This window comes from Rhipicephalus sanguineus, chromosome 10 (genome assembly GCF_013339695.2).
Source record: "Rhipicephalus sanguineus isolate Rsan-2018 chromosome 10, BIME_Rsan_1.4, whole genome shotgun sequence".
NCBI lineage: Eukaryota > Metazoa > Arthropoda > Arachnida > Ixodida > Ixodidae > Rhipicephalus > Rhipicephalus sanguineus.
In genome coordinates, this window is record NC_051185.1 from 51,018,679 (window position 1) to 51,044,679 (window position 26,001).

At 45.2% G+C, this 26,001-nt stretch overlaps 1 protein-coding gene across 1 annotated transcript; it reads left to right on the forward strand.

Annotated features, from left to right (window-relative positions):
* Window positions 1–1,243: 1,243 nt before the first annotated feature.
* LOC119372650 (uncharacterized) lies at window positions 1,244–24,681 on the forward strand. Its single transcript, XM_037643113.2, has 6 exons — window positions 1,244–1,614; window positions 16,794–16,945; window positions 18,930–19,013; window positions 20,015–20,053; window positions 23,622–23,672; window positions 24,555–24,681. Exons 1-6 carry the CDS (start codon window positions 1,548–1,550, stop codon window positions 24,588–24,590), a joined length of 429 nt encoding a protein of 142 aa, XP_037499041.1. The 5' UTR covers window positions 1,244–1,547; the 3' UTR covers window positions 24,591–24,681.
* Window positions 24,682–26,001: the final 1,320 nt, after the last annotated feature.

A 26,001-nucleotide genomic window follows, 5' to 3' on the forward strand; every position in this document is an offset into this window, starting at 1 on the left:
CGTTTGTATATTGTATACTGATGCAGTTTATTAGTATTTAGTGTATAAGCGCCTCTAACGCTTGCGTGTGTTGGTTCAATAAGCTTTCCTTTGTGGATGAGGCATCTATGCAAATTTTCTCTGGGCGGGACACTTACATCTGTGGGCGCAGCTTACAATTATTATGTTGTGACCGGCTATAGAGTACACTAAAGCTTCGAGTGAATTCACCATTCATATCTTTAAGGGCGTACCATGTTCAAGCGCATCCAAATACACTTTTCTACCCAAAGGATGCCAGTGACGTCAGTACGTTCGGTTGTTCAGAAGCGAGAAGTATAGTGAAGATCTTTAATGTGTGACGTTTAAAGATCCTTTACAGATTTAAAGAGGTGAAAAATTATAGAACCCGAGTTGTCCCTGGAGACGACGTTTCGACAAGCGGACTTATCTTCTTGAAGGAGCCTTGGAGAAGACAATACCGCGTTGTCGAAACGTCGGCACCAACGACACTCCGTGCTCAAGAATTTTTCACCTCTTCAAACTTCCATCTTCCCCTGAATTTCCGCCTTTTTTTTAAAGATTTAAAGGAACACGACTTTTCTTCGTGACACAGTGAAATCATCCAGAATGTCCTCATAAGTCAACAACTTTATTGAATAACGCGAAACCATTCCGGGACGTGTATAGAAGGGCAGAATGAGCATAGCTTTTGGTCAGCTAGTTTGGCGATGAAATGTACGCAACGAACCTGCAAATCTGACCACGTTTCACCGCTGTTACAACGATGTCCTTGCCGAGGCACAAACACACAAGGAAGCCCATCTCGCGCGCTTTTTTTTTCCACGTGAAGCAAACCACGCGTGACAAAGTGCTCCTCGCTCTTACTAAATAAGCACACGAGGACGTTCAGACTGGGCTCCTTTCACAGAAGGCAGTGCAATATTTGTGCTGGAAGGCATTAGTCAAATGAGGTCCGATACGGGCCGGCCATTCTCTAGCCGCAGGTCACGGAATTACGCTTTTCGATTGCGAGTTTTGATTTCCCGGAAACGGTGCCCCCCGCATCATCACTGGCTATAGGCAGGCTTAGCACAGTCAAGCAGCTGTTGTCATCGACCATGAGACAATTCGTTTCGCCACCATGGTCGCAGCATGTGTAATAGAAGTGCAAATGCGTCTCAGAAGGAAATAGAAGTAAAAAAAAGAAAACTTCACGGAAAGACCGACTGTGACCGCCATGTCTGGCGACAGTCTCCACAGTGTTGAGAGCATATCTGTCACGGAAGGTTTTCTTTACATTTTCTTTCTGTCCTTTTTCTTTTTTTCTTTCTTTTTTTCACGTCGAACCAGTGGCAGCTGGAGCAGCGGCTTTTCCGGCGGTGCCGTATAAATTGAGCTGGTAACGCACCCCAGATCACAAGAGGCGCTCCGTCGCTCGTAGAGTTTACCTCCAACAGCCCACACCACTGTGACTGTTCGGCTTCTATAGTTGCGCATTGCGCAGTTCGCCAATTGGCTGCCGTGTTGTACGGAGGATACGTGCTCTGTTCTGTTCGAGAGAGAACATGAAGAACCAAGTTGTGGCCATCTTCGTGATCCTCTGCTTCACCTCTGCTACGGTGAACGCTAATGGTGAGCACGTCATTGTTCATTTTATTTACGTATTTTAGCGTTCACTTCAATAACGTGTACCATTGGGGACGTACTTTGCTAGTTAACTAGGTTAACTTCTGCGCACTTCGTGGCAAAGTGGATATATTCGTGGGGACAACAACCAGTAACGTAGTCTGAATTTTTTTTCGGTGGGGGGGGGGGGGGGGGGGGGGGCAGGTTTCAGCCATACTTTATGTATGTTCGTGTGCGCGTTTATTTGTGTACCTGTGCATGTATATACGCACATGCAAGATTGAAAATTTTTAGTGAATTGAACCCCTCCTCCCCTCGTTACGCCATTGATCTTCGCTACCGGCATCCGTTCGTGGACATGACGTCTTAAGCAAACTGCATAACAGCAAACTGCTAAATGTCATCGAAAACTCCCGCTTTTGTTGCCCCGAGTGTCCTTTGCCCATACTCCAAGTGTGAGCAGCAGAAGTCAACCTTAGCGGCTGGTGTGCAAACAAAAGAACACACCGGCGAGTAGCGCGCGCAGCGTGCTGCTCCTTAGGCTTAACTACTTAAAGTTTTGCAACTACAATTAAACTCGGCTTAACGAAATGATGACCACGCTCGAGTTAACTCGTATTTCGTTAAAGCGGGAAGTTCGTGACACCGAGAAAGCGGTTTATCGGTCCTTCGAAATCTGAAAGTAACGTACAGACACCTTAAAGCTACCACGGCATTGTTTTTGCCTCCAACCCACGCCTGCTTGTGTGAAAAGTGCGCGAGGGCGGCCCTGACATGAAGCATTTCATGTCGCGCGGAGGACATAGGGAACACTATGTCCGGGCGATGCAGGCCAGGTCACGTAAAGATATGACTGGCTATACCGATACGTGAAGACGTGGATAGCGAATGCAGTGACTGTGAGAGCAAGTGGAGCGAGAAAGTTGCGAGGGGACGATCAGTGCTATCTGTCGCATAAACCATGAAATAACGAAATCAACCACCGCCGCCCCTACAGCACCATCCGGTACGTAAGAGCACTGTCGACTCCGTTGAAATGGGTATCCACAAACGCAGTTGTTAGTTACAAACATGGAAAAGAAAGAAACCTCCGAAAATGCGAATTCTGGCCTTCATTGCCTTAAATATTTTTTTAATGATTCCGAAAGACCAATTGCATAACTTTTGTTCACACTACTCTGTATGCAAAAAAAGAGAAAGAAAAAAAAGAAGAAGTTACAGTTCAAAGAAGAGAAAACAGCGCTGAATTTTTGGAGGAACACAAAGGAAGACAGACAACGACAGGCGCGTTCTTCCTTTGTGTTCGTCCAAAAATTCAGCGCTGTTTTCTCTTCTTTGCACAATGAACCAACTTGCCCAAGCCTTTAACCCTAGCAAGTTACAGTTAGAACTCAATCTAACGTAACCCGATTTTAGGAAGTTCCGGATCTAACGAAGGAGCTTCCGATACTGAGTTCGCTGTTCCGAGCATGGGCGCATCGTGCAACCTCATCAAAATAAAGCTATGGTCGTGACTATAGGCACCTAGATGTTTTAACGCGATAGCGTTAGAGAGCACACTCGAAGAAAAAGCCCGCTCAGTCAAAATTACACAGAAATCACCACATTTTTACTTCGATATTTCAGAAAAAGCTTCGTTAAATCAAATTTAGTGGCCAAGTTAGTTCGTCAAGTCGGGCTGATAACAACAATGAATCCAATCAATCAGCCTCCGCGCTGCTGGATTTGGTCGCGGGGGCGACGTTAAAACCAAGAAAAATTTGCACAGATGACCCATTCAATAAAATTATTTCATTTTTCTGACGTCAAGCACTCGCGCGTGCTCAAGATCATTGATATTTTCATACAGATATATCTTCGTGCTGTTGGTTTTGAGTCGGAAACTTGAACGACGCGGAAAATTTTGACAGATATTCCGACATTAGTACACAACGAAACAAAGAACGATTATTTTAGAAACATGCGAAGAAATTTCATTTCTTAATGTGCGTAGTGTTTAGCAGGGGCGAAGCCAGACATTTTTTTCAAAGGGGGGGCGGGGGAGGATTCAACTATACTTTATGTATGTTGCATGCGTTTGTATGTGTGCGTGTATACACATGCAAAAGTGAAAAATACACCAGTGCTGTTTAGGGTTAGCATAGAGAAAGTACTTGAGCTTCCAAATAAAACCAGTTGGTACAACTCTCTTACAGAAGTGAATGGCAGGCTTACACCGATTCTGTGGGTGGAAACTACATTTTTTAAAGGCGAGACTTGCGAGACCCGTCCGCGAGACTTGTGTGAGACCTTGCGTGACCTTATGGTCTCGCAAGGCCTAATTCAAAAACCCAGATGACCTCCTCCTAGCGATCGATGACGTCATCCGGTGAAGTCATCACGACGTCACGAATGCCCGAATTTCTGACGTCATCGTGAGGTCACATCCCTTACAAAAATATGTTTAGATAGTCCATATAAAGTTTGTAGACATCTGTCTATAAAATCAATTGACGTTCTATAGCTGAATTCTTTAGACTGGTCTATAGACAGTCTATGGAATAGTGGCCGCACTCGTTTTTATAGACCAGTCTACAAGAAAGTCTAAGTCTATAGATTGGCTATAGAAGGTCTGTAGATTGATAAAAATTCATGCGTTTAAACCGATGTCTGCAGAATGTCTATAAACAAAAGTCTATAGGCTCATATAAATCTACTTTGGTTTACTTTTGTCTATAAAATATCCACAGACAAATGTCTGTAGATTATCCATAGGCTATTCCTATGACCCAGTATATAGAGTGTCTACGGACTTATTACCTCACAAATATACTGTGGTCTACAGATTGCCTAGAGGCAGTTCCTGTAGATTAGTGATGTATAAATTTATCCCAATAAATTCTGGAAAAGAAAACGAGGCAAAGCACACAGAAAAGAATGACAAGCACAAGCGCTGACTTACAACAGAGCTTTAATCAGAAAAAGATACAAAATATAAAAACTTACGACAAAGCATGCGCGAAAAACAAATGCAGACCCATTTTTGCATACAATGTAACGAAGCTACTTCTCCGTCAATAGAACTTTTACTGTACAGACAATTTATGGTTCATCAAACAATGAAAATATGGAGTGGCAGGACCAATATTTGCCCCAGTTTTTCTCACACAGATACAGCAACAAGGAGAGCATGCACTCGCTTAACAAGTTTAATTGAACTGAAGCTCACATCCACCAACGATAATTTACATATACGTGCTGTGCTACTTCGAATGAATTAAGTTTGTAGTTGTATGTGTGTACTCAATGTTACTACCAGTTCAAAACGTGTTTCAGACAAATGAATTGCCTTACAGTGAGCCTCGTGTACAAACCTAATGAACGAGCGAATGGAAATTTTTTCGAGGGCCTCGTTTCTTTGTTAGACACAACCAAATTAATCGAACAGACAATTAAGCCAGGGAAAGCATAGCGGACATTAATTGTCGTCTTTAAAGGGGCACTGAAGAGCAAAACGATTTTTCTCATATTAGTAAATTACTCTTTCACGATACCAAAACCACCACGCTTGCTGCGAGAAGATGCTTAGTAAGCACGAAAATACGCAAAAACAAAATGTGGGTGGCGACGCCACCTTGAAGTTTCCACACCATTCGCCGTGACGTTACATGTTTTGACGGCGCCTACTAGGGACTACGTAGTTCCTAATCGGTAAAAATGAAGTACATTGTCCTCTGAGGGGGCCAGAAACTTGACATACCAAGTTTGGGGTAATTTTATTGAGCAAATGGCGTCAAAATAAGATAAATACACTTTGAAATCAGTGACGTCACGCGGGAAGATTTCGGCGCGAAATTTAAAAATGAAACTTTGACGTTGGTTTTCTCCTCTATTAATAAACCTATTGTGGCGAAATTAACGACATTAGAGTTCTCAGAGCCCAATTTATCGATCTAAACCGATTCATTGTTTCTCTTTAGTGTCCCTTTAATTGTAGTGTAGTAATAATGGCGTACGTTGAAATTGATTACAGTGGACGAAAACTCACCCTTTTCCGTCGGTGGGATCTGAATCCACAACCTTCTAGTTACACGTCTGGCGCTTCCCCGTTTACTTCGTTGGGTACTTATGTATTTGTTATCCCTAGGAGTCTCAGCCAGCACCGCACGTAGCCCAGGTGGCGAGTTTGGAACATTCATTTTCGACAGAGGGCATCACGTGGCACTTGATCTTAGCACCACGTAATAATAATATCTGGGGTTTTAACGTCCCAAAACCACGATATGATTATGAGAGACGCCGTACTGGACGGCTCCGGAAATTTGGACCACCTGGGATTCTTTAACGTGCACCTAAATCTAAGTACACGGGCCTCAAACATTTTCTCCTCCATCGAAAATGCAGCCCGCCGCGGCCGAGATTCGATCCCGCGACCTTCGGATCAGCAGTCGAGCGCCATAACCACTAGAGCACCGCGGCGGGGTCTTAGCACCACATACAGCTTACCAATAAACCCTCGCATGCTAACTTGATGCTTTAAGTCTACCGGGGCGACGCCCTCGCTGAATCTACGAAGAAGGGGATCTTTTCGATCGTTTTGGTTGTGTATAAAAAAGAAACGAGGCCCTCCAAAAATCCCCCTTTTTTTTTTCATTCACCGCGAAGTCCTTGCCCCGGCTGACTTATATGCCTCAAGTTCGCATGCGACGTTTTATCGGTCAGCTGCCGCCTCATGGAAAAGATCGCGTGCCACGTGACAAACTCTGGCAAAGAAGAGTGTTCCACACTCACCGCCTTGAGTACGAGTGGCACTGGCTAACACTCCAAGGGACTGCACATACATAAATGCCCAGCAAAGCGTACGGCGAAGCGCTTTCCGTCGTAGCTCAATCGGCTGAGCATCGGGCGTTTAGACACCATCAACGCAAAGGGCGATTTTCCGTTCACTTTATTCCATTTCAATTTAGGCCATTATTACTACACTACAGTTAAAGCCAACAATTAAAGTCCGCTATGCTTTCCCTTGGCTAATCGATTGATTTGGTTGTGTCTGTACACACCCAAGAGCTACGATCTGCGACAGACAGACTAAAATATTTAATATAGAACAATTACGTACATTCTTTGCAAAAACGAGCGCGGCACCGTAGACGGCGACGCAGCTACAAACACATAGCCTCTGAGCCAAAGTTTGTTCTAGTAACGTTGCTCTGAGCAGCATGGCGTATGCATGACCGCGCCGTGTGTGTACATGTGTCTCTCTATCTGCACACCCGTCTACTTTTATAAAGTTGATTTGCACGTTAGTTAACTATAACCATGCTTATAACAATAATTGATGGGGTTTAACATCCAAAAACCACGATTATGAGCGACGCCGTAGTGGAGGGCTCCAGAAATTTTGACCACCCGGGGTTCTTTATACGGGCACCTAAAACTAAGAACACGGGCCTCAAGCACTTCGCGAGCCTCAAGCAAAGCGACCGCCGCGGCCGGGATTCGATCTCCGCGACCTGTGGGTCAGCAGTCGAGCACCTTAACAACTATATATTTAGACCACCGTGGCGGGTAACTATGCTTATTGAACGATAATGTCTGTTGCATTTCCACCACAGAAAGGGTACGGGGCGACCAGTAATGTTTAAAAGCAGACTCAATTTTATAGTGACAAGGCATGTGCACGTCATTTCATGCAAGGATGCCGCATTGCATACAGTCAAGGAAGAAGGGCAAACAACACAAGGCCTGCATAACACAAGCATAGCATCGCGCAATGCAACGCATATTCTTCAGGCTGTTTTTAGCTCTAATCGACGCACACGGCAACGGCTCCGCGGAAGCGTATAACGAACACCACAGAAGGCAGAGACACTAGTACAAGGCATACTTTCGTATCAAACACTTCCTCTTGCACACCATCTCTATTATGGCAGCTCGCCGCTCGGGCAATCTTACCTACACAAAGTTGTCATGCACAGTCACGCGATTTGGCAACGTTCTTGAACTCACCGAAGAGCGATATTCGCTGTGGCGACAGTCTCGTCAAAAGGCGCGCGCTTGTGATCTTGTTCAAAGCTTCGCGCTCGTTGGGGCTACAACACATGGCCGTCAACGATTCCATGTCAAACAACGATGCGTCCGTCCCGACACGCGGTGTAAGTACGTGTCCATTCCACGACTTCCAGCGACGATACCGGCACGTAATATTAATCAACGTGGTAAAAATACATGCGCGCAACAAACTTATTTCGGCATTACACACTGCGCTGCAAGAACTTCTTTCACAACGACCCTCAATGCGTCAACTGCCTGAACGGCTTAAACGCAGTTAAACGTCAGTGCGCCTGCGCGCCCCCTGGTTTGAACTGATTGGCTCTCGCTCAGCGAGCGATTTGAAACTGAGTTGCAGCTGCGCGCCCTCTTCCGTTTGTTTGCCGCACCGGTTCTCGCTTTTCTCCCCCTTCCTTATCGTGTTCGCTCGCGCGCCTTCACGATTCAAGGCGAAACCCCATATGCGCAAAAATTCACGCGACAGCGCGATTCTCTCGGTGGATTTCATGCGTGGTGGTCGCGTCGTCCGCGATGCCGAGTTTACTCGGCCTCTCGCCGATCGTCGTGCCGCTGCGAACGGTTGCGTCGTCCGCTACGCCCAGCACCTCTCTCGGATTGAGTTTCGACTCTCTGTGATGTCCGTGCCTCTGGCCGATCGTCGTGCCGTGACGGTTCCCACGTCAGCCAGCCGAGCACCTCTCACCGATTAAGGCTCGCCTTTCCGTGATGTCTTCGTGCACCTTGCTCATCGTGCCCCGTCCATGAACTTCGCTGACAGGATCCCCCACTCCTACTCTTTCCTTTTACTCTTTTAATCCCTCCTTATCCCATCCCCCTGAGAGCTACTGCTGTGGTGTCATCCCCTGAGATAGACAATTGCGGGGCTCTCAATTTTTCTTCACTTCCTGTTTTTTATTATTATCAAGAATCACTCCCCCCCCCCCCCCCCCCCCCCCCCGACAGCGACGAGCGATGCTATGAGCGACGAAAGAAGTCGTTCGCGCGACGTGTTGCGTGGTCGATTTCGCGCGATCGCTCGGTTTTTCAGATTGGAAACCGTCGCATGTCCGTCGCTCGTCGCCCGGAAGTGCTGTGCTCAAGCAGCCAATAGCAAAACACCGGAATAAGATGCATCAGTGACGTATTGCTGATTGCCGCCACTTTCTTATCGACGCACATCAACAACAACGTTCATCAACATGACCAACGGCGACGAGCGCAATGTTGACGTTGTTGAACGTCAACGCTGGGACCCGCGCCGTCTGTGACGCGGCTTGGCAGCACGTAGCAGCAGTGATGGGATCGAAAAAAAATGCTGCAAGACAATGATAAACATTTTATGTACCATTATGCAACAAAACATCTTATTTTACATTGCATACCGCTGAGAACGGGCCACTTTTGGTACGAGTGAACGCCCTCATGCCAGCAACAGTGGAGATCGCTCGCCGAGGGCGTCGCGTGAATGGGGTTTGCCCATCGAAGCGACCGCTTGCGCGAAGACGATCTACGTCGCGTCGCTCGTCGCTGTCGCGTGCATTTTCGCGTATATGGGGTTTGGCCTTCACGGCAGTGCCTGAACGAAAAAGCAACTTCTTAGTGGGGAGGCCGCTTCTGAGCGATTCTTCAATTGTATTTCCAGTGCTTGCTGTTTAAACATACCGTTCGTGGACCATTCGTGTACAGGATATGTAACGAACGGTCCGTTTTTACTACTATCTGTAACAGCTGTTGCCCTCACGGCCGTGTCTGTGTGTATGATCACAAGCATGTGGAAAACTTGAGCCTTTGACAGCAAGTGTCTGCAGTGCCGAGTGATATCTCTTTGAAATTTGCACCGAGCCAGTGTCACAATCGATGCCTCGCCCTTAGGGCGATTACGTTGCAAGTTCTTTCTTATTGATGTTCCCTGTTAATTTAAATTAATATATTCTAAGCGGGAGATGTAAGCAAGTGCATACACACATTATCAATTTGAAATCGCTTACTGAAACACGATTTAATATTACATTGCACGTCGTCGTAATGAAAACAGAAAAATGCATATTTGTTGAAGAACATCTTAATTAACATATTACCTTCTGAAAATGTCGTGAAAATGAACAAATATAATGAGCTAGCGAAAGGGCCACAGCTAATTCGCAAAATATTTTTAACAAAATTGGTTTCTGGGCACAGTGCTTCGTATATGAAAAGAATGGCGAAATACTGTATATTGAATAGTAACAAAAATGAAAGCACTGCAGTGGGCCCTGCTATTTGTGTCTTGAAAAAGAGCTGTTGTACTCTGTTCACTGTTTGCCCATCGTCCCGCTTCAAAGTTGCGATTTCCAGTGTTCGACGAAATACATTGCCCTTTGCATTGTAGCAACGAAGGCGGAAAGAACCACACAGTCCTTGCAGTACATCCAGTCGGTGAGCCATAGAGTGCGACATACTTAGGGGAAACATCTTTAGCACTAATGTGAGCATGCGAGTTACGAGGGGAAATATATATGTGCCATGTGCGCCAGAATGTGTTAATGAGATATACAAAAACGCAATCCTGCTCAATTTCACATTGTGGTTCAATTAATTAATGAGCCCCCTTAGTTCTTTTTTAACATACCTTACAGCTAGGGCCCAATGGGGCAATAAGGAGTGCATGCTTAGATGTTATATAAACAAAAAGGTAGCAAAATTGCATAAAGTACACACGTCTGATAAAATTTCAATGAAAAACCTTATTTTCAGCAAGAAATTAAATAACTCCACTTTAGCTTCTGTCTTTAGACAGTCTATAGACTGGGATTTGACAATAGGAAATAACACCAATTTATCAACCTTTGTATATAGACAATCTATACACTGGGATTAGACAAAACACAAACTTCATCAACTTAACTTTTGTCTATAGATTGTATATAGACTAACAATAGAAAAAAAAGAACCATACGCTTTTTAAAACTTTTGTTTATAGACAATCTATAGAACGCAATTAGACAAAAGATGACACGCATTTATAAACTTTTGTCTATAGATTGTCAAAAGATTTTCTTTAGGCAAAATACTAAATCTACATAAAGGCGAACTCGACTACAAGAAGTCTACAGACACTCTATAGACTGTCTAAATCCATTTTTGTAAGGGATGATGTCGTCACTACATGACGTCACGTAGCGCCATGAATTGAGATCGTCGGTTGGTCATAGGTGGGCCGATCCCGGAGGCAATGCAACACCACGGGAGGCGCGGAAAGCTACAATTGGAGGAGGGGAGGAATATTAAAATCGACTGAGGACGTCAAAGCAATTTTATTGCGTGTCTCTCATATTGCGTCTCATTATGCCTCGCAGGAAGTCTTGTCCCCGTATTAGAATAGCGAGTTGGGCTAGTTGGTGCGGACTTCAGACATAACGATTCAGCATAAGAAAAGGACAACGGTCAAGGTGACGGAAACAAATAGGACGCGGTCCCCCTTCCGGACGCCCATGCAAAAGTAAAATTTTCGAGGGCGCGTGGGGGGGAGGGGGCATAACCACTAATCTTTTCAACTTTTTGTATGCCTACGCAATCTACTCTCGCCGCATCTAACTACACAGTTCCATGCGCAGATTTCTTTCAAGGTATGCGCATTTTTTATTGACGAGAGCCAGCGACGGAGGCACTCACACACCTATTACCCGCTCTTCTTATGCAAAATACTTCAAATATTTCCCGGTCTGATGGCCTTCGTAACCACCTGAGCACACGAGTGCGGTGAAACTGCGCTGCCCGCATGCACCTTAAAGCGAGCAGGCCACTACCTTGTCCTTTGCCCTTTTTTGCGCTAATTATTTATGCCTGAGATCTGCTTCTCGATTGCACAACTAAATGCATTACCAAGTGTGTAGCAAGCTTTCCCCTTGAAATTTCATAGAGTGTGACAAGGTGAAAGGTTCCAGCATGTTAAGACACGAGCACAAGAGCAGAAACGCACAGGACGTGCGCCTTAACGTGCTTAACGTGCTCATCGCGTCCTTAACGTGCTGGAAACTTACACCTATACTCAGTTTCACACATCAGGGGCAACGCTGTGTAGGCTATAGCGATACTTTTTTGCAGTAGATGTGCTCGCACCAAGAAATAGTCCAATGATTTTACCACCCGTAATATAACTCCTTTTCGTCTTTAGGCCGAGTAATAAATGAAGATGCTTCGTGCCTCAGGTATAAACAATCCCCGTTACACGGTTGTCAATGAGTTGTTCTCGATCACCCAGCGTATCTTTGTTTTCGCATTGTCGTCTTTTATTTGCAGCCCGTCACGACGCCTCATGCGTGGGCTCATGGTCAGCTCGCGCGAGCGTTTACAACAACGAAAACCGAGAGCGAGACTAGAGCACTGCACGGGCTCGGGCCTACCCGAAAACCCGGGCCGGGCCGGGCCGGTTAAAGTAGTTTTCACGGCGAGCCCGGGCCGGGCTCGAGCCTGAAGCTCCGGGCTTAGGGCCGGGCCCGGGTTTGAGGTGGCGGGCTCGTGTCGGGCCGGGCTTGGACTTTGCTCCGTGAAAGTGAAACACTGAATTGGTTTAGACCGATAAAGTCTACTCTGAGAACCCGAACGTCATTAATTTCACCATCAATGAGTTTATTAATAAAGGAGAAAATCAAGGTCAAAGTTCCATTTTGAAATTTCGCGCTGAAATCTCCGCACGTGACGTCACGGATTTCAAACTGTATTCGTCGTATTTTGGGGACATTGGCTCAACGAAATTTCCAGAAATTTGGTATGTTAAGTGTTATGACCCCCTCAGAGGTCAATGTACTTCATTTTTACCCACTATAAACTACGTAGGGCCCAGTAGATGCCGTCCGAATCTATGACGTCACGGAGTTTGCTGCGTGAATTTCAAGTTGGCGTCGTTACCTGCATTTTCATGCGAGTTTTCTCTCTTACCAAGAGTCTTGTCGCGGCGAGCGTGGTGCTTTTGGAATGGTAAAAGAGTAATTTACTGATAATAGAAAAATCGTTGTTCTCTTTAATATGTCTTGTTACGCATACGCTGTGCATACATATAAGTCACACATTTTATCTCGAAAAAACGCTTTTTTTTTGTGTGGGGTAAGCTATTTGGAGAAGTTTTATGAGGGATAAGTACTGAACTCCTTTGCTTCTTGCATACGAGCTACTTGATTTTTCTGAAACGGGCGAGCTAAAAGTAAATAGACCAGGCACTTATATGTAACATCTCGCTATTCCGTGCTTTATTTCCTTTCGTTATTATTTTGTATTCCAAATGTTACTCTGTAATCGCAGTAATAAATGTCATGTGTAATGCACTGTGATCGCAACAGCGATCACAGTGCCCCAAAGCGGACAAACGTTGTTGAAATTTAGAGCCCCCCTTTAAAACGAAAGGACTGCACGGAGTCTTGATACATAGAATCCCTATAAAGGCACATTCTCTTTTCTGTGACTCTGTGACGGATCCCAGTGGTCATGTGACGCGAGATGGACATGCACAGCCTGCTTTGTGTGCCCGCATTGTTAACGTCTGAGCTTTCGTCTTGCTCCGCCATATCAGGGGTCTCAAACTCACCTCAGCTAACGGGCCGCATTCACAAAAATTTACTCCGCAATGCCTAGGGCAATGACGAAGGTAGGAGCGCGGGAGGGGGGAACAGGTTTTAATACTACCGTCATTTCACAGCAGACGTTTCCCATATCTCGTATACGGGATCATTTCTGAAGGGGATTTGGCGGCAGGATTCCAACAACATATCGTTGCAAAATAGTGCGGAACGGGGCAACTTGGAGCGCGCCAGACTCTATCGAAGAACAGGAAACCGATGGTCATCGAGGGCACGTGCACATGCACGTGGCCGGCGCAGCAGTTCGCCTTTAGTATTGCCATTAAACGGACGTCTCTCTTTCACGTCTGGGGAACCAGTCATTTCGTATCACCCATAGTGACTAAAATCTGGACGCCGATTCTGAAATATAGCCTTTGTTTCACGGTTATGTATCAACACACGTTGACCGCAGGGGGTGCCTCACGAAAAATATGCTTTCGATCTGTCATGCCTGTGTATCTCAAGAACATACTTATAAAAAAAATGGGATGAAGACAGTCATGTGCGGGCGGAGAGCCGCTAGCGAGAGGTCCGCGAGCCGCGTGTTTGAGGCCCTATATAGTGCGCTATATAGTGCGAGAGCTACATGATACTGCCACAACAGCGTTGGAATGTGCAGGAATAGAACAGGTCCATTAAACAAGGCGTGGGGTGAAGTATATTCGCTTGACGAAATATCTGGCTTGAAAAAGGATAATGAAAGATTCCGTGCCGGGTGATGTCCCCTTACCTCGAACCATATGCATCCAATGAGCAAGTTTCGAGAAGCTTAGTCGCGCATTTATTACCAAACTCGAACGAACCCCGAAAATATATCGAAATTGCTTCGTCCTACTCCTGCCAGTCCTAACCGCGTAGTCCAATGGCCACCTTCTACCGGTACAACATCGCTGGGAACGCATAAACCATTATAATATGGATAAAACGAGCACGGTGGAAACCATGCATAACATACACTGCTGAAAACTGCAAGGAGAAGCCCTCAAAGAGGAGTTTTATAGACGACATTGAAGAGTGGCACGACGTTCGGGAACGAGAGAAGTGAAGGGATGAGCTGGACAGCTATGGTCATTCTGCAGAGGTCCACAAAGACATCCTAGATTTACTCCAGTGGTGGAAGCTAAGAACAACGACTGCCGACGCCTTCGCAATTGGCAAGGCAGATGTGGTGCGCCCGTCCGGCCAGCGCGAGCAGTGCAAGAAGCTTTAGCGCGGCAGGATATGTGATGCAACAGCGCGTGGCGTGCTTAAATCGGGAATCTCTTGATACTTTGATTTTTCGCTCAATAACATGTGAAGAAGTAAACTATAAACTATGCCATAAGAAACTTACAGTCTGTATATACTAGCAGTGGTATGGTATATGAAAATAATGCTATGACAAATACTTTTTTTTTCCTTTCGGCTGATTCTACGCATACACGTGGTACACGCGGTTCCATACATTTGCCTAGATTAGTGTATTTACAACAAAGGTCACAAATTTGTTTTTTTCCCCTGTTTCTCTTGCTCTGGCAAGGTGCTACAATGGTGAAGACGGGTACTACATATCGAGAAGGGTGCATGGTTGGCTTTTTGGTTAGAGCTTGCTATAAATTTTAATAGGTTATAGAGTGCAATAAAAACAAAGTGAAGCGAGCGTTTTGTTCTCTGCCAAGCAAATCTAGAACACATGCTCTGGCGGTGCTCCGTGTTACGCGGCGGCGAAGCCATCACGCTGTCCAAATGGGAGGCTGCTATTATATACCAGCTCCGTGCTAGAACAGCTGTATGGACAGGCCAACGGGCCCGCGACGCAGCAGAGAGACTTGGTCTTTCTGTTCCGATGTCGGAGTGGCCCACAACGTGCTAGAGCACGTTCCGATGGACCATAACAAAGTTTATCTATCCATCAATCCATCCTTTGTTGTTATTGCGCTCCCTATCGAAACTGAACTCGTGCTGCAAATCACTTTTCTTGCTACAATGTCTGCTACAAAACACCCTTCATGATCCCCAGTGTATTTGCAGAAAAAATAGGTACAGTATACCACTGCCGAACAAACATTCATTGTATTCAGTATGTCCGCTCAACTGTTTGCACCGTGAGCCCCTTTTTACAAGAAATTACCGTAACTATGTTAAAGTGTGGATGGATGGATGGATGGATGGATGGAAATAACTTTATTTATACGTCCTGTACAGGGTGGTGCCACCTGCCTGGCTAATCCCACGTCGGGACTGGGAGGTCAAGCCTCCTAGCCCTGTCATGGGCGTACTGGACAGCCAGGACTTGGGGAATATGGTCGTGAGACTTTATCATCCCTGTAAACCGTTCCCGGTAAATGCCAGGGCCAAGCGACCCACACTCCCAGAGCATATGCTCAAGCGTGCATACTTCTTTCTTGTATGCCTTGCAAACTGCAAACAGCATCCATATCTTTTATATCGTACCATGCTTTTGCCTGTGCTGGTGAGTAATAAGACTGTGTCTGTAATTGTCTAAGTGTGACCGCTTGTGCTCTGTTTAGTCTACTGTGAGGGGGTGGAAACTCTCTCCTCCCCAAGTAGTAATGTTTAGTAATTTCATTATATGTCTTGGGCGTATCCCGTTGTTGATTTTCGGATCCAGCAGAATCAAAGCCATATGTAAAAGCGGCCCGGTCCGTAAGTTCGCGCTCAACGCTGTTGGCCGATTCATTTGGATTCATGGGAATGTCATCGAGTGATCCAAGGTGCGCTGGGAACCAATATATGTAATGTGTATCAATGGCCTGTTTACTATTAATAATTCGAACTGCTTGTGGTGCGATCTTGCCCCTGCTAAAGGCTCTGATGGCTGGTTTTGAGTCACTGTATATCTCGGTGTATCGATCATCCGTCAGGGCCAACGCGATGGCAACCTGTTGAGCGATTTCCGGTTTGGAAGTGTAAACCGTGGCGCAATTGGTACACCTGCCCTGGTGGTCTACTACTACCGCGGCGAACTTAGTTCGGTCTTTATATGTGGCTGAGTCGACAAAGCAAGCCCCCCTGCCTCCTTTATCCAACTTCTTCAATAAAGCCTTAGCCCGGGCTACCCGTATAATTGTTAGCAAAACATGCGCCCACAAAGCGTAGATATTTGCCACTGAAGTCGATTCCATGTTCGGGCATCACCACCTAGATTACTGGGTCGGGCCTCAGTCGGGCCTGATCTGTGGTCGGGCCGGGCCGGGCCGGGTAGGCGAAATTTTTTCTCGGGTTCGGGCCAAGCCCGGGTCTCATTTTGAGTCACCGGGCCGGGTTCGTGCGGGTAAATTTAAACGAGGTCCGGGCCCGGGCCCGGCCCGGGCTGAAAATTACGGCCCGTGCAGTGCTCTAAGCGAGACGCGCGTACTCACACATCTTGCGGGCCGAACTTGTCGCATAGCTTCCGCAGCATTGCGCCTGATGTATTAAACGGAGTATAGTCATCATCTGCCAACTGGCCCAGAAAACCACATTATTACTAAGAGTGCAACGTGCTGACAATATTTTTTAGGTCGTATGCGGCTATAGACATTCTGTCTAAACATTCTTCAATATGTTTTTAATGCGCAGCTGAAGTGGAAGCTGTCATCGAGCAATTGAAGTCCTTGGTGCGAGATTTCGTGCCTGACAAGGCCAAGGTAGAGGAGTACATGACCAAGATAGACAACGCGCGCCAGTGCCTCTCCATCGCCAAGGACATGAACCCGGAAATAATCAAGCAGGTTGGTACACTGGGCACCTTACGAACGCCTGTAACTTAACAGCAAGCACTGCATGAGCTCAGAGAATGCAAGCAAGGTATCATCTTTCCACAAACATTTTTTCTCCATATTGAGTGGGAGACAGTACACTGCCTATGAACTTTTCAGCTTTCATCCAATGTACCTATTTATTGAAAATACCACAAGGACTTCTCTAAACAGGTTTTCTTTTTACATGAGGGGCGGGTTAAAAAAAAGGAAAAATACAAGTTAGTTGTTGACAAAAAGTTACTTGACGGCTGCTCTGAAGTGAACAGGGTTGACACGAAGGACGACCTTTGAGGGAAGATTGTTCGAGTCGATGGCTGTCTTGATAAAAAAAATCCACAGCATATCCACGGGGTGAATGATGATGAGTGGGGTGAAGCTCCGGAGGGAATCATCGGTAAACCGTGAATACTCCGAGTAATTCGCCCAGTATATGATCAAGTAAACACGTGAGAAACACGGTGTATATATTAAACATCAAACTTTTATTGTACTGTTGGTTTACGTGGTCCCTTCATTACAACGGTCCCCCTAGCGTACGTCGCCGCACTAAATCGAACGATTGCCTTCCACCAATGACATGCGCCATATGTAAATCTTCCGTGAATTCTGCCCAGTAGATCATCAACGACGTGAAATCGGGCGCGTTTATACTAAAGGGTCGATGAGAGTCATGGCAACTTGCAGCTCACTTTAATTTTACATGTACGCTGTGAATTTTTATTGTTTAATCACGCACAGGAGAATTATCACACGGGCACTACCTTGGAGATCAAAATCCAGTGCCTATATATACGGGGTGGTCAGTGAACGGTTGTGCAGCGCGAGCAGTCGGTTTTTTCAATCAAGAAACTCGCTAGCAGATGCTGCCTGCGTCGGCCTTGCGAGGCGAGAGAGAGAGGGGGGGACTAGAGCACGCATCTGCAACGCAGCGAGCGCGGAGCGTCGGCGTCGCGAGGCGAGAGAGGGGAGGGGGGACTAGAGCACGCACCTGCAGCGCAGCGAGTGCCTCCGCGCCATCTAGAGATCTTTCTGAGAACTAGATGTGGCTACGACAGCGCCATCTAGTGAACACTCCAAGAACTACAGGTGGCTACCTAGTGCTACTACTACTACATACTACAGAGGAGGGACAGACCCACATCCAAAGGAGCTTCGTCCCTAAATAATTGCAGGGGCTTGGCCGTGCGGGCACGTGGCATACAGCATTAGTGTGACTGATGCGCTGAGAGATGCGATGAGCTGAATGTGTGGGAGAATTAGGCAAAAGATGAAAATACTTATGACATAATGAAAGCCTTGCGATTCTTCGGAATATTTAAAGACTTGGTAGTACTGCTCTTTTTTTTTTTAAGTTGGCAACGCTAGTAGTGTAATCAGGACATATAAATATAATTGTGCGGTTTTGCATAGATTCAATGATCTTATTCAATGAATCTATCTATCTATCTATCTATCTATCTATCTATCTATCTATCTATCTATCTATCTATCTATCTATCTATCTATCTATCTATCTATCTATCTATCTATCTATCTATCTATCTATCTATCTATCTATCTATCTATCTATCTATCTATCTATCTATCTATCTATCTATCTATCTATCTGTCTGTCTGTCTGTCTGTCTGTCTGTCTGTCTGTCTGTCTGTCTGTCTGTCTGTCTGTCTGTCTGTCTGTCTGTCTGTCTGTCTGTCTGTCTGTCTGTCTGTCTGTCTGTCTGTCTACGATTTGAAGTCTTCTCTTACGCACCTTTAGTGCGCAGAACTTAAGCCCGTATACAGCCACTTAACATCAATGATCACATCCCACATCATGTCCTGGCGCTCTTTGGCCATCAAAAATTATACAAAAATATCATCATATCATAAAGTCTTCGCTTACGCAGTTGTCTGAAGTGGTTGGCCGAAAACTGAGTGGGTGGTGACATGAACAAATGGTTTCACTTATGCCCAGCTTGCTAAGGGAGCCATTCCAACAGTCATGGAGTGTGGTCGCAAATTTATCGACGTGAAGGACCCTCAAGAAAGGGCGACTTCGGTGAGTATGAGACCAGCACCCGACTTATTTTTTTCTAATCCAACATAAGCATTCGTCATTACAGAAACGAGCCCATTGCGAAAAGGCACGTCCCTTAAACCTTGACTGCAATGCTAGTTCACTATTTAGAGTGCGTCGTTGGAACCAGTAATCATGGTCTTGCTCTGTAAGCATCATCAGCGAATTACATCTTCAGAAAGATAATACTTTCTGAGGTTTTAATGTGCCAAAACCACGATTTCACTACGAGGCATGCCGTAAGTGGAGGACTCCGAAAATTTCTACCGCCTGGAGTTCTTTAAGCTGCTCCTAAATATAGGCACGCGGAGTGTTATTTCACTTGGCTCCCCATCGAAACGCGGCTGCCGTGTCCGGGAATCGAACCCGCGACCTCCAGTGTAGCAGCGCGGCAGGTCAGCCTGCTGAGCCACCATTGCGAACGCTTCTTAAGAAGCCATTTAGCTCCCTGGTTCTTCTCCAGCTCGGCCACTACATAAGTCGGATACAAGGAACCTAAATTATCTCAAGAAATTCCTGATGCTGATTTGACGTCAAAAATACCAACGCTCATTGAAGGTTACATGTTCGTAACATTGGATCAATAGTGTAACTAGGTTTTCGGATTGATCAATAGTTGGCAAACAATGAATGCTTCAACCTGGAGATGTCGCTATCTTTGTTCCGGTATTATTACGTATAAAGGTCACTGTGAATCCCTTGGTCTTCCTGCGGTCCATTCATCTCATCTTAATTTTGCTTCGATATTTCATTGACTAACGTAATAGACCTATGCACAATGAAAAAAAAAAAGGAAGAGCTAAGGTCACAGTACATTTTCTAGCGCACCCGCTCAATTTTTATTTGATTCATCCACTTGCTGTACGTATTCAGCGTTTATTTTGAATAAACTATGATTTTATTTAACAGTAGAAATGTTTGCACTGTTTGCAACTGCAGGAGGTAAAGGGGGGTCGCTAAGTTTAAGTATTTTAATTTTTCAGATCAGGGAATGCTTAGTAGAAAAAGCGAACAACTTCAAGGTAAGTTCTTTTTATCTTACGAGCACTGCTGCCACTGACTGTTCGATAAACGAATCCGCGACTTTTCAACTTGCAGTACGAATAGCTCTTGGCTGGTGAAATGGGCTGCAAGAAACCCTCGCTCGGTTTTTAATCATTATTTTTTCTTTGTAATAAAGCTCGGTGTTGACATGGTCAGCACCGACTTTTATTAGAAGGAAACATTTTTATTTTCGCACAAAAATGATCAAATCCTATAGGCTCAAAATGCATACGAAATTTATTTTTCGTTGTTTTCATTTGAAGCATAGAAAACTAACACTTTTCACATTGGTCCTGGAACGCGGCACGTCGAAAGACCCGTCGAACATTGTAGCACCTTCACCATAGTGATCCGCTGCAGTCATACTGCAGCGAGGTTAAGTCGAGGTTAAGTCAAGACACATTGGCTACGCAAGAAGTCTCAATTCAACCTATGCGCAAAATATCTTGCTCTTTCTTGGCCACTAGTCCAGAGAACTGGCAAAGACGAGTTGCGTTCATATATGTGAACACTGTGTCTGAATGGGATAATTAACAACACAGAAACGAACAAACGCGTTATCTTGAAATGGAAATAAGGAAGTTTCGTGCAGTGAACGTTTCGCAGAAGTATACGGAAGCCTCAGCGATTCCGCAAGGAAAACTTCAAATGAATTGAAGAACTTGAATAGTCGAATATTGAGCAAAACAGTGCCAACAGTGTAATAAAGGTCAGGCACATCGGAGTCACAGAAACAGCGTGAGTTGAAAAGCGCATAACTTAAGTCACAAACAAAACAGTGTGATCAAAAATAGGCAAATGCATTTCCCAGCGAAAACAGCATTTGTTGAAAACTTATCCCTGAGTCTCAGGATGTATGTACGGTGAACCTTGTAAGTAGATCTAAGAATGGATGACTGGGCGTATTGGTTCTGTATATTTTGCAAGTGTAAAGCACGGCGATGACATTGAAACTAGGGAGTACAGAAGGTGCTCTGCGTGTACATACATCCGTCATCATTATGAAAGGGAACACGCATGACAGATAGCCTCGCACCGCACAAGTGTCGCGGCGCAGTGGCGGTATGTGAAAATAAAAGGATGGGGTGATGTGGTTCCTTATGCTGCCTAAGCTCCCGTCACTTCACTCCCATCCCAACGTTGCTTTACAGCAGCTCAAAAGCCAAGTTGCAGATCGTGGTATGTACATGTCACAACGTAATGATGTTGATGTAAGTTAAGTTACAGTTTATCAATTCGGTTAATGTCCTCGAGGGATTCGAACAGAAATTCTAAAATCTGACCTTGCTGAGAAGAAGACGCAGGTCATATTATCTTCTGTTTTTTCCTTCTCCTTTCCTGCCCTCCTCCTCCTAGGGCATTTCTGTCCTCACTCCCCTCCCCTATGCAGAGTAGCATGTAGGCGCCTTTAGGTACGCCGGCAGAATTCTGTTTTACAGCGAAAGCTGTTATGAGATCATTTCACCGGCCGTTTTTGGCGCCGTAGTTGTCCGCCGCCGCCGCCGCCGCCGGTGTCCGTAACCAGTATCGCTCGAAATAAGAAAAAAAAAAAAACGAAATAAGAAAAAAATTCCAGGACGGAACGAGGTTCGAACCTGGGCCCTCTGCGTGGGAGCCCAGTATTCAACCTCTGAGCCATGCCTTTTTTTTTTTTTTTTTTCTTTATTTCCGGTTGTACATCACACAAACGGGGACAACAGAATTATTTTACAAGACACCACAAACATCTAGAAACACCAACCGGAAACCACTGGATAACCAACACTGTGATTTAAAATTCCTTCATAGTAAGCAGGGGCTCTACCCTAGCCAACCATGGAGGAACACATTCTTTTGTTTTTTCTACCTCAAGAAACCGGGCCATGCTTTCTTGAAAATACTGTCTTGCTGGTCTTCTATCCGGGTCACAGTAAAATCCAGCCATTCGTGAGCGCCATATACTGTGCAAGCCAGTCATCATGATGAAGTCAAAAGGTAACCCGTCCTCATTGTCTATTGCTAAATACCGAATTCCATGAGGCTCTGAGCCATGCCGTTGCTTGAAACTGCGTTGCAAAAAGGTCCTATACAGGCTTCATGTCGGGAAGGAACCACATTAGCATATGCAACATAGCGTGGTAGAAGAGCAAAATAAGCACCAAGCGTTGCACAACGCGAATTCTGTAACCAGGCGTCACACAATGCGAATTGCGCAACGAGTAGGTTGTTGAATGCTTCCAACCCATTACAAAGGGCTCTGCCATAATTCTTCGTCGTCATCAGGCACAGCATCAACAAAGTGCGCATAATGCCTTACATGCGTTTAGCAGGTACCACGGCTCTCCGTAGAATGACGAAAAATGGCACAGTGCCTGCTGTCCTACTTCTCAAAAATTACAATGATTTATAGCGTAGTGGGTTCCTCGCAAGTGCACTTGTATTGGTTGCCAAGGAAGCCCATAAGCGCATGATCCATTTCCTCGGGGTTTCAGTAAAATTACAATGATTTAGAGCGTAGTGGGTTCCTCGCAAGTGCACTTGTATTGGTTGCCAAGGAAGCCCATAACCGCATGATCCATTTTCTCAGGGTCTCCGCTGTCCTTTCCATCTTTCTTTCCCTTTCCCCCTCCCCTTAGTGTAGGGTAGCAAACCAGATGCTACAATTCTGGTTAACCTCCCTGCCTTTCTCTCGTCTATTATCTCTCTCTCTCTCTCTCTCTCTCCGCAGGGTCTCAGTAAAATTACAATGATTTATAGCGTAGTGGGTTCCTCGCAAGTGCACTTGTATTGGTTTAGTAGGTGCTTCCCAACATCACAAAAATTGTGATTTATGGCGTAGTGGGTACCTTTCTAGTGTACTTGTATTGTAGCCCCAAGAGAGCTTACAACGGACCCTAGAAACGCCGCTCTTCCAGCTTTCGCTGTGACTGTGCTGCGGTTTCAGCGCAGGCCTGGCGTTTTTTCATTACAGGGATTTCTCTCTCTCTCTCTCTCCAAAATGCAGATATGACACATCGACGCAGCTTCAGCTATCATCTCAGTTTTCATCGATCATTCTGACAGCTGCGACAGCTGCGATCACCCTATATCAGTTACGAACAAAACGCTCTTGCTCATTCGTCTGCCACAACAACATACAGTGATAAAAAGAAGAAAAACTTCAAGAAAGGGTGCAGGAAAGAAAAGGAATGGCACCACTCTCTCCTTTTTATTTTCACATTTCGGCACTGCGTCGCGCCACAAGTACGGTGCTAGGCTACTTGACACGTGCTCGCGTGTTCCCTTTCATAACGATGAAGGCTGTACTTCCCCCTGTCCGTTGTCGTCGTCGCACCTTACACTTCAAAATACTAACCCGGAAGTGACCAGTTCGATTAGACAACACACGCAGACAAAAAGAAGGACCAGCTTGTGTGTTTTGGAAAGTTCTCGCCGCGCAAGAAGAAATTCCTTCTTGCGCAGCGAGAAGCATTCATTGCCAGCGCACTCTTGAGGAGTGCGTTCACGATTAATGTTTCAGTGTATGAAATACGGCCCTCACTGCACCTTATCTCAATCACATTGCAGCAATCCAGCGGAATGACGCCCGACGAAATGAAGATGTTCGACGATGCTTCGGTGAGTTGTTTGCCTGCATGGTGACGTCATCAGTTTCGAAGGTCACGTACAACGACTAGTGCATTTGGTTGTGCTGACAGAGTGGATGTGTTTATTCTTATTTGTAGATTTTTACTGTTTTCATATCCTTACGATTCGCTGTCCCAGATACATTCAACTAGAATAATAATATCTAGGGTTTTACGCGCCAAGACCACGATATGATTATCAGAGACGCCGTAGTGGAGGGCTCCAGAAATTTCGACCACCTGGGGTTCTTCGACGTGAACCTAAGTCTAAGTACAGGTGCCTCAAGCGTTTCGCCCCCATCGAAGTGCGGCGGTCGCATTTCGATGGAGTTCGGATTCTATGCGGCTTTTCTGCGGGCTTGCCTCTTTGCCACGTTTGAGGTTTCACACTCAGATGAACTTGTCCTTGCTGTATTTCTTTCTTTTGTGGTCAACTTCTTATTCCATAAGGGAAGCGGACATGCCATATTTAAGTCAAAGATAACTTGGAAATATATGAGTAATTTTCCTGAACTTACACGTTTGAACTAATTCATTCCATTACTAAATTACCAGCCCACAAAAGTAATTCATTATTGCATCGTTACAATAGAAAGTCATTTAATTACTACAATTTAAGTATTCTCAAGTGTGGACTTCGTGCATGTCCCCACAAACAAGGCGCTTCATGATATTGTATGGGAAGGCTTACTAAGATACTAATGAGAAACAGCATTCTGATAAATTTTTGAAAATCTGAAATTGAGTTAACAGGAGTTTCAGTGAAGACCCCATTCGAAACACGTTGTGCGATTTTGTTTGTTTATGCTGAACGATACAAGAGATTCTTATCGGACAGTTCTGTCTACTACAAATCTCTCTCTCTCTCTTTCAGGCCTGCCTCCAAGAGCAAGCCAAAGGAGTCGTGTAATCTGCGTCTAGAAATTAAGCATAGTTGAAAAAGTGCTATATGGCGTATAGAAAGGGTCACAGCGCCTCAACGAGTTTTGCCAAGTGCCGAACAAAATAAAATTCGAAGAAAATGAGCGAATTGGAGCACTCATTCTGTCCACACGAGAATATGCCAACGAAGAAAATATACATGTATAGAACAAATCCAGCTGGCAGAAATGTCTTTGTAACACAAAACGCGAAAAATCGCGCGACTGCTCACTGAATGACTCGCCCAGAAATGTGTACTTCAGTGCTCCATGTCGCAGTTTTTTTGCTACTGACAATATGGTCGGGCCTGCTCCAACGATTTTTCGCCAATGTGCTGATGTCACCAAAATACCGCATATCTATATTGCGGCTAAAATCTATATTCCCATATGCCCATATATTCCTATATCCCACTATCGTCGATATTCGGGAGTGAAATTTGGATTTGGCTCTTATAGATCGGAACATTACATTTCGGCTTGAATTAGCTCGTAATAGAAGTCTAAATAGCAATTAAAGAACGATATAGCCATATTTTGCGACAATTATTACACCATGCTTGTGCTTCCGTCAGAGCAGTCCATTGTTGCATAGACGTAATGGGGTTGACTAGACTTGTAGAGCGAGTGCTCCTTCCAGGCAAAAGGCGCACCATTCTGGACTGTCGGCAGCGTTTTTTTTTTGTTCTTGGCATCTGCTGAAGGCCTTCAACGAAATTCGTCAGCTCTACTGCTTCTTCTTAGCTCGTTTTATGCCGCGCCATTTTCGGATCACTTCTTCTTCTTCTTCAAGGAATAGATATGTGCCCAATATCTACCATCTTGGAGCGAAAGAAGGACATGATACTGTATTGCACAAAACTCGAAAAGAAACACTAAAACACAGAAAGAAGTAGGAAAGTTGCCCTCTTACTCTTTATATTGGAGTCTTGCCCTACAACATCATATCCTTCAGTAAATACCAACTCGCCCAAGAAAAACTAACTACGGAACGAAAGCACGATAGGAAAGCAACTAGGACACAAATGATACAGATTGGATGCGGCCATGTTGGTTGTTTTGGTCACGATTGTTGACGCAGCGCTGGTTTAATAGATATGGCCCAGTTTGATTCAAACAGATGCAGGATTTGGCTCATTTTTTATTGGAAACTGCCGTTTTAATTCCGCGTTGCCATGATGAATTGCCGCATTTCGATTACAATTGTTTTAAAAGTTAAAGATACTTAGGTGCGCTTTACGCTCCCGTGAAATTTAACCCAGTTTCGGTGTTTGGATTTGGCTTCTTTAGAAAAAGAAAAAAAAACAAAAAAACGCCACATATATCTCTTCCCGGCGGCATGGGACCAGTTCAATTTCTTCCAACTTCTCCAAATATGAACTGTTTTCAGAAATTATTCGG

Bases quoted from the DNA above. Each gene is read 5' to 3' on its own strand.
- LOC119372650 (XM_037643113.2), top strand. From the start codon at position 1,548: ATGAAGAACCAAGTTGTGGCCATCTTCGTGATCCTCTGCTTCACCTCT. The intron at 1,615-16,793 runs GTGAGCACGTCA...TTTAATGCGCAG, and splicing joins TGCTACGGTGAACGCTAATG to CTGAAGTGGAAGCTGTCATC. The intron at 20,054-23,621 runs GTAAGTTCTTTT...ATCACATTGCAG, and splicing joins AAAAAGCGAACAACTTCAAG to CAATCCAGCGGAATGACGCC.